Source organism: Trematomus bernacchii, unplaced genomic scaffold (genome assembly GCF_902827165.1).
Source record: "Trematomus bernacchii unplaced genomic scaffold, fTreBer1.1, whole genome shotgun sequence".
Taxonomy (NCBI): domain Eukaryota; kingdom Metazoa; phylum Chordata; class Actinopteri; order Perciformes; family Nototheniidae; genus Trematomus; species Trematomus bernacchii.
Window position 1 is genome coordinate 5,683,999 of NW_022988043.1, and position 10,818 is coordinate 5,694,816.

Below are 10,818 nucleotides of genomic sequence, written 5' to 3' on the forward strand. Positions count from 1 at the left end.
GATTCCCTTATTCTATTGGTGTTTTATGTGCAGGACAACTCAGGTGGAGAAGCCAGAAACTACCTTTGACAGCAAGGTGGTGCAGTACGAACCTGCCCATAAAGGGTCCACCAACACTGTCACCAATCTGAGCCCAGAGCTCTGTGTTTCCGGTGGAAGTGACCAGGTACATTATTCTATGTACTAGATGTATCCCAAATAATACAAAGTTGGTGATGTCTTTATTCAGACTTCAGGGTAATAAATAAACCAGTGTACCAGTTTAAAGATAATTATAATGACTAATTCCTAAAACAACTGGAAATGCACCGTTCACATTTTTATTAAGATGGTATAATCAGTGTCATGGATTACAAGGTTGTCAGTGTTATCCCGTCCTACTCCATGTTGAAGCACAAATTGCTCCTGATGGTCAGGCAGCTGTTCTGCTAGCTTTTGTATTTGGTGTGGCTCAAAGGGGTATATGACGTTGTGAAACTTGTGATGTACTTTGGATAGAAACTCTCTTAAATGTAGCCATTTAACATGATGTGGAAAATCATGTGATTCTTGTGTGCCAATATGTCTGTGTGTGTCTGCTCCTGTAGGCTGTGGTGGTGTATGACTGGAAGCAAGGCCGGATGTGTCAGACATTTCAGGGTCACAACCGAGAGGTTACCAAGGTAACGTCAATACTATGTGTGCACAAGCTGATAATGGTGTGACGCTGTTCAGAACTGTGACACATCTTCTCCTCTTGACTCTGCCTCCCTCTATCTGCCAGGTGGTGTGTTATCCAGGCAGCACATGGATCTTTAGTGCCTCACGGGACAAGACTGTCCTGATGTGGGACCTAAACCAGGGGGACGAACCTATCCAGGAATTTTGTGGGCATGAGTTGGTGGTCAATGGACTAGCTATCAGTCCTGGTACACACACACACACACACACACATACACATACACACACACACACACACACCTTTTACTCGTAAATGCGATATCTGAGTAAAGTTTCGAAGAGATTTCTTCAAATTTGGTCTTAAGGAGTAACTGATGGTCAAAGTTGAAGTGCCTGTGAGCTCATAAAACACTTTGACCATAACTCAAAAGAGCATCTGCTTATTATGTAACTTTTACAGAAATGTATAATTGAATAAAATGATGGATGTGATGACATTTTGGTCAGATGTTGATGTAGATTGCAACTTAGTAACTCTAGTCTTCCTTTCCTGATCTGCACTGATCAAATAGAATTGTGTTTTTTGTTGGTTTGTAGAAGGGAGAAAGCTGTGTACTGGTTCTCGTGACAACTGGATGTGCCTGTGGGATATAGAATCTGCAAAATGTGAACAGAGACAGAACGTTTCTAGAAACCTGGTGAGAAAAACAGTATGTGCTTTTGTGTACATAACCATGTACTATGAATTGTTTCAAGCACGCTGGATCCCCTGAGGTGTGTACCTGAACATGAAAGAAGAAGAATCAAATCAAAAAGCTATTCAATCTGACTGTTCCTCCTGAGTTCATACCCTGCAGGCTTTAAACTTTTCCACTGTCCTCTCTCCTCTGGCCAGGTGACTCATGTTTGCTGGGTGCCAGGCAGCTCCTCTGTAGTCCAGACCTCTGAGGATAAGATCATAAGGTACAGAAAGACTTGCTACTGCAACTATATTACTGTAGAAGAAAATATGCCATCTGCTGCATGGGTAGATCATTCATTAGAAATCCACTTTGTTTGCAAATGGTGATGTAATACACTACAATTATTCACTAAAAGGTCACAATATCTACTTGTATAACTGTCTTACACTTAACCTCCTTAAACCCCTGACATCACCTCATGAAGACCACTGTTTGTGAGGAGACGCTAGGCATTGCAAACTGTAAAACTAAGATGTCATAATTATACAGATGTAAATAAAAGATGTGTTTTCTCTTTTTATAAATACAGTTATCAGATCGTGCCACAATAGACACACATTCTCTTTCTTATTCAATTAGTTGGATAGAGCCTGCAATGTATTTAAGCAGTATATACTTGACATGAGGTCTACTTCACCACCTTGCAATTGGCATTATTTGATTGAATTTTGTCTCTGTATTAATTCAATAAGTTATGATGCAAACAAATATTGTGTTTGTGTGTGTGCACAGAGTGTGGGATAGCCGTGCATGGCAGGTGACCAACACTTTTCCTGCCAAGCAATATATCCAGACCCACTGTGACGTGTCTCCAAATGGACACTACTTGGTGTCCAGCAGCAACGGCTTCGGAGGGCAGGGCTGTGAAGCCACGGTGAGACCAGTGTGGTTGTTGTTGTGGTTGTTTGTTGGACCTAAAGATATACAGTGGCAGGAAAAAGTGAACCCTTTGCATTTGCAATTTCCTGGTTTTATTCATGAATTGGGCATTAATTGTGATCTTATTTTAAGTCACAAGTATAGACAAACACAATGTGCTTAAAGGGGACCTATCATGCAAAATGCACTTTTGTACGTCTTTTATACATGAATATGTGTCCCCGGTGTTCCAGGGAACTCACCAAGTGTCAGAAAACACAACCCTCTCTATTTTCCTCCATACCCAAATCTCTAAAAAAGGGGCTGCAACGGATCTGATCAAAACTGATCCAGATTTGAACACTTTCCTGACGTCAGGACAGTGGCGCTACGGCTATTGGGCCAACTCCACCAATCAGGAGGAGACAACCACGGCATTGCCGTTCGAAAGCGCTGGAGACGTTGTAGTACATATGCCAGGCCTCTAGATGGTGCTGTTGCTCACAGAATCAACCCTTGCTAAAACGGATCTAAAAAATGTCAAATTGAGCAAAATGAGGCATGGCTAAAATGCATGATCTGTTTGGTATTTTGAAAAAAAAAAAGTATAAATATGCCTTATACAGGTATGGTCCTACACTATATTATTAAAATATAGCATGATAGGTCCACTTTAAACTAAACTAATAACACATAAACATTTAGAATATTAAATGTCTTAATTGAACACGCCCATTTAACTGTCAAAGCACTGGTGGAAAAAGTAAGTGAACCTTTGGATTTAATAACTGGTAAAACCTCCTTCTGCAGTATAATAACTGCATACAAGCGCTTCGGTAACACCAGATCATACCTGCACAATTTTCAGGTATGATTCATTTTGGACCATTTTTCCTCCTCTTCGGGTCATTCCACTGCATTTCTTTTGGGATAACGTCTTGGCTCTGACTCCAGTAGCTGTTTCAATAATTGTGTATTATTGCTTCTTTTGGTGTGTTGGCAATAGAAAAAAGAACCTATTTCAAATCATTCTTCACCCCAATAAAATTCTAAGTTGAAAGTTGACAATCTCCAATGAATCTACTGTCTTATTTAGATCGTTTTTAAAACTGCTGACAGTCCTTTGTTCTCAGTGGAGTTGTGTCTGTGTTATTAGCTCTGGGACCTGCGCCAGCCCGGCTGTAAGGTGGTGGAGTACAGGGGTCACCTCCAGACCACCGCCTGCTGTATGTTCCTGCCTACACCTCCTGGGGGCTCACCTCAGGTAGCAACATCCTCACATGACAGCTCTGTCAAGGTCTGGGATCAAAACACAGCAGGTAACATCTACTTATGCATGGAAACATTGATATACAAACAAAAACAAGCACACATGGGCTCTGACACTGTTCCTCCGTTCTCTGCTCAGTGTGTTTAGGGACGTTGCATCTGGATGGCGCTGGTCCACTGGTTTGTCTCACTCCCACCGACTCTGCCAATCTGCTGTGTGCCAGCTTCAACAACGGCCTCCATCACATCCAGCTGGGCAACGGCATGGATCAGGATTCTGGGGCATGTTCAGGTGGAGCCGGTGAACTGGACGTGAAAGTTGTGGCGCGCTTCTGAAAGCTCAACCCTGACCTGTGCAAAGTGAGCGGTATCACTGGATATGGACAATATGGCCGTTCTCTTTTTTTACAATTTGACATATTTTTCTGTAGGCATGTTTTGCTTTACGAGACTGCCATACAGTGAAGATTGACAGAGGAGGCCATTGAGTAGAGGAGTACATGATGATGATAATGATGATGATGATGATGATGACATCGTGTATGCACCTTTTGTCCAGCAAAGCCCCCTGGAGGCCATGCTGGGATTGCTGCCTTCTTCTACAAAATCTGAAAGATGGGGGATTACTCTCAGTTTATACCCTTCTTCCCCAAGGTGGATCTGACAAGATGCTTCATGGACAGGTTGTATGGATTTTATTGGTGGTGCTGAATATGTCTGAAGGATATCTTGATGCAGAAGTAGTGGTGTAAAAAAGTGGAAGCAATCCATAAAGAAAAAGAGCCAAAAAAACTATTTGGTCAGGTATTACTTCTTTAGTACGTGCAATCAGACTAGCAGTCTTGTTAGTCAATCACTGTGTTAAAAGTTATATTATGTGTATGTTGATGATTATTTAGTTGTACCATAGCATTAACCTAATAGACCAAATGCCTCCCTACAACACAAGACTGTTAAGAAATTAGGTTTGTTTACAGATTGTTATATTTTTTAGTAATCCGCTTTATAGCTAAGTATTGTTTTAATGAATAAATGGGAATCAAATATAAAAGCAAGCTTCTCTGCAACCTGTTAACATTAAACGTGGTACCAGTCATTCTGCTTTTAATATGGTGTCTCTACTGTGATATTAATGACAGATGTTGAACTACTTTGTAATAATGAGCAATCCAGACTTGCTATTGTTTAGCCAGCAAATGCTAATGTTAATATTAGCAGCCTTAAGTAAATGACATTTGGACATTACATTCCTACCTTTACTGATTATTGTCAGAAGATGAGTAAAAGTTTAAACACTTGAATTTGAAGTGCAAATGTAATATAGATTACTTTATCATTTTGAGAATCTTAAAAACTGCATAATTTTCCTTTTTTGTTTGTGGAGATCCAGGCTAATCATTTTTCTAAAAAACAGTGATCATTACAAGCAGTGAGAAACCAAAGGTCATTCCTTTTGTGAGAATGTTCTGTTTAGGTGTCTGTCACTCTTAACACCAGTTAATTTGATCTGTCTGTGTTTGATACACTATCATGAAGCAATTAATAAATAATTGTATGTCTGATGAGTAAATCTTGGTTGTCACTCCTTGCGTCAACTGAGAACTTTAACTTGGTCAAAGACTTATATTAAATATGCCTCTTACGAACTTGTCATTATGATTGGTTGCTTCATCTCCCTCAGAGTAACAGGTACATTACATTACTCCACCCTGAGAGAGATGCATCCCAATGAAATCAATAGTATGTACTTTGGCCTACTGTGAGAAAAGATCTAATAGAAACACATGTGAGATACAATGGGTTAATTATTGATTAATACTGTCTGAAATCGAATGGGCCGTTCATCTCAAAGCACACTTTTGTTGTTTAAAAAGGTTTCTATGACTTCGCTATACTAGAGTGAATGGTGATACATTTGAACCTTTAAAAAAAATACAAATGTTCACATCTGGAGGAAAGTATTAATGAATCATAAAGCCGACTTTGTCATACTGTGGTGTAATTTATTCAAATCTGGACCTCATTTTCACTGACAAAAAAAGAACCATTTAGCCAAGACACAGACAACAGCAAGCAGAACAGTTCGGTGCTTGCCAGATCTAAACATATTGATGAAATAAAAACAAACATACATAAATTGCATTGAAATCAACAAAAATATACATAATTGGCACAGCATTCTAAAACAGGCCACATGGAATCATAGCTAAAAGTAGGATACAGTACAATAACAGAATTACTAGCCATTCATCAGGCAGTTTCATCAGAGAATAAATATAATCTGGACGCAGTATTTAATACATTATTGAGAGATGTCAACAGAAAGATCCACTGGCATCTTTCAACACCACGTGAACATGTAAAGTGGTACATGAGCAGGCCTGCAGCTACTGTAGTTGCAATGTATTTTTCTGTGTTTAAGCTGTTTTTTGTCTCACAAACTAACATGTTTTTGTTGCCAGAGACAACTCATTTGAGTCAACATCCTTCAGTTTTCAGTGTCTAAAAGACAACACCCAATAAGAAGCGCTCAACATCCTAACTTTAGGGCCATGATCGTTTTAAAAACTAGGTGAATACCATCCTTTAATATCATACATGATACAGTTAGGTCTTATAAAATATAGACCACATGTTTGATCATTTGGTCTATACAGTACAGCATCAGTGCAAAAGTTGAAAAAAGACTCATAATACATATCCCTAAAATAATTCACTTATCAAACTCATCACAAATCACATTTTGGAATGGTCCTCTACCTAAGCAGTCAACAACAATGCAACAAAACATTAGAAGTACTAAATCAGCATGCAAGAAATCCTAGATTACTCTGGCTATATGGGCTACCGGGGGGAGTTACTGCAATGATGGAACTGGTTGCTTGAGGTGAGATTTTCAATAATTTGATACACACTTTTTTGTTGCATTTTGTGGACTTAATTTCAAGACAGGATGATAGGCAATAGGTCTAATACATTGGTAATTATCTGAATGTGCTGAGACATAGCCACAGCGCTAGGTGTCTGTATGACATGTCCTTTGTTAGTCAATCTTCCTTAAACAACTGAAAAGCGAAAAAAAAGTCCCAAAATGTGCACAGTATTAGGGTCACTTTTGTATAAAACATGCATTTACAAAGTGCAGATTCTAAGAATTGAAATATCAAAAAGCTCTGCCAAGGGTAGATGAAAAGATGAAGATATACAGAATAAAACAAAGAGAAGCATAGCATCCCAGTCTTTTTAGGACGGCACATGATGAGAAATACTTAAAAATATATTGGCAGAAGTAAGAAAGACATAAAAGCCTAACGAGCTAGCTACAGTACTAAACACCTGTGTAGAGAGCAGTTTTAGTACAATGATATACTGTAAGCATCAGTCAGCTGGTTGTAAATCTTTCATTAAGTTACCAGTAAGATCATTCATTACATACTAACGTGAAACAATTTAAATAATGTACAGCTTCATAGTCAAATTGAGTTGTATAATACATGTTTGTATTTTTGCCACAGGATCAAAAGGCACTACACCTAATGTATTTTGTAACCAGGTTGAGAATTTCACACAATTTACACAAAAATAAATCCTCATTCAAAAAGACATTTGACTCAAAAGTAGATTTTTTTTTTCTCCAAATTATTTTGTCTTGATAATTTGATTCAAACTTTAATCTTACCAATGTTTCCCCACATTTGAAACAGACTATTTACCACTAGCTGCACTTAAAATCCCTGCCACAAGTCCATGATAGTATCAAAAAGGTGGGTTTGGTCTTGACATCATACATGAACCAATCTCTGCAATTTCAACATTAAGCAAGAACACAGACTGCACACCAGATTTCTCAATATGTTTTGTAACTTACTGAAACAGATTTTAAATCATATCTGAAAAAGCATTGACTCAAATGGACCAAGACGTGATTTTAAAACACTTGATATCTCTTTTCCAATTCTATATGCGTTGGTTGAGTCCCTGAGATATTGCTGCCTGTCTGCATTTTCTGCTGGTCTGATGGTGACAGTGCTTTTCCATTTCACAAGCTTGAAACGCACACACATACAAACACATACACAAATGCATTTGCACACACATTCAAGTAGGTCACCCAGATGTGTTTGCTCATGCTCCTTTTCACATTTACAAACACACAATGAAAAAGAGGTCCTGACGTCAAACTATTGCCACTATGGGACGGTGACTTCCAACTAGATCTACATGTTTTTATCGGATGGAGAATGAAATAAATCTTACTATAAACCAACTATCTAAAGTCTTGAGATTTTTAACGTTTTAGAAATACAATGTTTGTATCGGTCCCTCGCATCATACCGCCAAACCCTTCGCTACTTCAATAGTTTTAAAAAGGGGGAAATGCTTGTGGACACCTGTGTAAGAATCTTAAACCCCAGGTTATTCACAAGGATAGAAACAAACAAATATACATAAGATGATTCCTGATCTAGGAAAAGCATTGACAACGCTTATCCAAATACCAAAAATCCAAACCCAATAGTGGGCGTTTCTTAAAGTAGCTGAGGTGTATTAGACCAGCATATAGAAAACATTTTATATTGTCATATATCTTCCTCTTGAATTAAGCAAAAACCTTTCAATCATTGAGACAATCATAAAAGCAAAAATAGTTGTTTGGTTGATTTGCGTAAGCTCCAAGTCAACTGTCCAAACCTCTGAGGATTTGAAGGTATTCTGTGACTAAAATCAACTAAAGCAGATAAAATACTGTTTTCAAATCTAGTTTAGTCCCCCATCTTACAATAGAGTTATAAATACCCAGTAGTTGCGTAGCTGCAGATGTGTACAGGAAACACACGGACATCAACTGCAGCAGCTTGTAAAATATCCCCTCCCTCCCTGCTCGCTGCTACCTACTGATCCGCGGTGCGTTCCAGGCCGTCTATGACGCGGCTCAGCCTGATGTTCAGCAGCCTGATCTGAGTGTCCAGGTGGTCGATTTTCTCTTCCAGTGAACCTGCCCCTCCTCCCCGGCGCCAGTACGCTCCCACAGGCCCTGTCATGAAGTACATAGCCATGATGAAGCAAAGAGGCAGCACCGCACGCTCAGGGTCACCCTCAAACTTCTGCAGGATGTACAGGGAGGACAGGGCGAAGAGCAAGACACGTGCCAACCAGAAGAAGCGGCCGAACACACCGTGCAGAAGGTAAAAGAAAACCCCCAGGAACATTGTGAGGAACCAGTAGGCCACAAGAACAGCTGCCACCAGGAGCAGGGCGCGGGCCGGAGTGTTGGTGAGGGATGTGAGGCTGAAGTAGTGGCTCAGGTTAGAGGCTAAATAGGGGAGAAAGAGAAGTATGTTACAAAAATGTACCTCACTCTGCACCCATCTTTCTATGTTAGAAATGTAATAATACATTTAAAACTTACAGTCAATGCCCATCACATCCAGCAAATCTGACCAGATCTTCCAGATGGTGTCAAGAAAAGAGTCCACTCCATGGACAAACCTCTCCGTGGTTTTTGAGAAAAACTACAGATACAAGAGAAATGCAGAAAAAAGGGTAAGACTGTTGGAATGTAGCATTGCATTCTTAGTTTAAGACCCACTGTTTATACAGAGAAGTAAAAACGTTGAAATGGAAAAGTCCTACAGTTCTGCAAAAGAAAAGGAGGGTTGTAAAAATATACAACAAGAGAACTGCAGGGTAATAATACTTCATTAATGTAACATTGCAGTAGCACGTCACACAACATTTCTTAGCATTGACGACACATGGCTAACTTTACATTTAAATTAAAGTATTTTTAACACAACACATGTAGAACATCACGCCATTTAGCATCAGTATCTGACTATAAATTGCTTTTGTGGCTATATATAAAAAAACTGATTACCAATCATCAGTTAAAACATCATAAGTCTGGTGTATTGTATGCAAATGATCCCCACTGTTTCTAATGTAATCAGTCCTTCTTAGTTTGCATGCTGCTACCTGTAAAGCAGACAAACTGAGAAACATGGCTTTCATTGAAATGTACAAGTTCATATGGTCACATGATCTAAATGTGGACTTATGCTCAATATGATTTGAACAGTGAATAACTAAGTATTTAGTCTCACTTATGTCACTTTTGGTTTGGCACCTACATGCGGGAAATAACCATGGATGTATAAAGAAATAACACTATATTTCAAAATACAGGAAGTGCAGCTAAGCCAATGAGAGCACAGAAGCTAATCTGTTTCCTTAGCAAGAGCTGCTATGGTATAGTTTGAACTTGAAGATGAAGTCGATATAAAGAAACAGCTATGACCTGAACCAACGGGGCTACTACATGCCATCTGTTTGGTGACATTATGCACTTGCAGATGGGCTCAGAACAATGAATGAGAATATTGGTAAAACAACAAACTATAGTATTGAACTGTAGCTGCATTTAAACACAACTAAAGCCCGTTGTACAGGGCAGCACTACATCAAGTGACACCTTCCATAGATGGATAAAACATGGAATAATGGCACATTTTTCAAAATGGCATCCGTGCAATAGTAGTTCAGGCCCGGGCGCGCTTGTTTCCTGTTCGCCAGACCACAAAACCCGCCTGTCTGCTAGCTTCTTCAAGACACAATTGGGCCTTTTCCAGACCATGACTCTCCCACACTGACCTTGTATAACCCTCTGATGTTGTCTTCTCCGAAAACACTGCTGAGGGTCTGGTAGATGACGTTCGCTGCCCGTCGGAAGCTGTTCTGGTTGCTGGTCCTGCTCCTGGCCGCTTCGGCTGTGCACAGCAGAGACACGGAAACCACCAAGATAAGCGCGAAAACCCGGATTCCCTTCATGCTGCCGAACCCCCGAGATGTCAAGCAGAAATATGTATCAAAAAGGTTAAAATAAACGCAAGGTGAGAATGGGTGTAACTGCCTAAACACCTTGGTGGGGGATGATGAGCCACTGACTGTGATGGTGGTTACAACCCGTGTTGCGTTCAATGGTGCCTCGTTTATTCCTCCTCCAGCCTGCGTTCATGGGCTTTTCACGTGAGATATTGAATTGGTTACTTACAAAATACATGGTGTGTATGTATACAAATAGGACAGCGGTGTTAACGATGCATGCGAATCAACACTGTTTAGAGTGACTTACACACATTTAGGTGTCAAGTTTCCTTGATTTCAATTGTTCCGATTAACATTAAAGGCATCGTTCTACTCAAGCCATTTTGAGACACAATAGATTAATGTGCAGCGTGTTGCTGCCCTCCAGCGGTGGATGAGTCTAACGCATTGTTTCCTCCACACC

General features: G+C 39.7%; 2 protein-coding genes across 4 annotated transcripts in view; one reads left to right on the plus strand and one right to left on the minus strand.

The window, feature by feature from the left end:
• wdr31 (WD repeat domain 31) overlaps window positions 1-5,113 on the plus strand; it is a 10,741-nt gene extending 5,628 nt beyond the window's left edge. For all 3 annotated transcript variants that reach the window (XM_034117920.1, XM_034117919.1, XM_034117921.1), the window contains 8 exons: window positions 34-166; window positions 588-662; window positions 764-908; window positions 1,258-1,358; window positions 1,556-1,623; window positions 2,136-2,277; window positions 3,418-3,580; window positions 3,670-5,113. In XM_034117920.1, the coding sequence (XP_033973811.1) occupies window positions 34-166; window positions 588-662; window positions 764-908; window positions 1,258-1,358; window positions 1,556-1,623; window positions 2,136-2,277; window positions 3,418-3,580; window positions 3,670-3,866 (1,024 nt within the window). In that variant the 3' untranslated portion in view covers window positions 3,867-5,113. The remainder of the gene's footprint in view (window positions 1-33; window positions 167-587; window positions 663-763; window positions 909-1,257; window positions 1,359-1,555; window positions 1,624-2,135; window positions 2,278-3,417; window positions 3,581-3,669) is intronic.
• Window positions 5,114-5,512: 399 nt separating this feature from the next.
• Window positions 5,513-10,508, minus strand: bri3bp (bri3 binding protein). Its single transcript, XM_034118129.1, has 3 exons — window positions 10,182-10,508; window positions 8,941-9,043; window positions 5,513-8,844 (listed from the first exon to the last, which is right to left on the minus strand). Exons 1-3 carry the CDS (start codon window positions 10,356-10,358, stop codon window positions 8,423-8,425), a joined length of 702 nt encoding a protein of 233 aa, XP_033974020.1. The 5' UTR covers window positions 10,359-10,508; the 3' UTR covers window positions 5,513-8,422.
• Between the last annotated feature and the right edge of the window lie 310 nt (window positions 10,509-10,818).

Excerpts from the sequence above, each read along its gene's own strand:
- bri3bp (XM_034118129.1), bottom strand. The coding sequence starts at position 10,358 with ATGAAGGGAATCCGGGTTTTCGCGCTTATCTTGGTGGTTTCCGTGTCT. Across the intron at positions 9,044-10,181 it reads ACATCAGAGGGTTATACAAG|TTTTTCTCAAAAACCACGGA; the intron begins GTCAGTGTGGGA and ends TTGTATCTGTAG. Across the intron at positions 8,845-8,940 it reads GGATGTGATGGGCATTGACT|CCTCTAACCTGAGCCACTAC; the intron begins GTAAGTTTTAAA and ends TCCCCTATTTAG.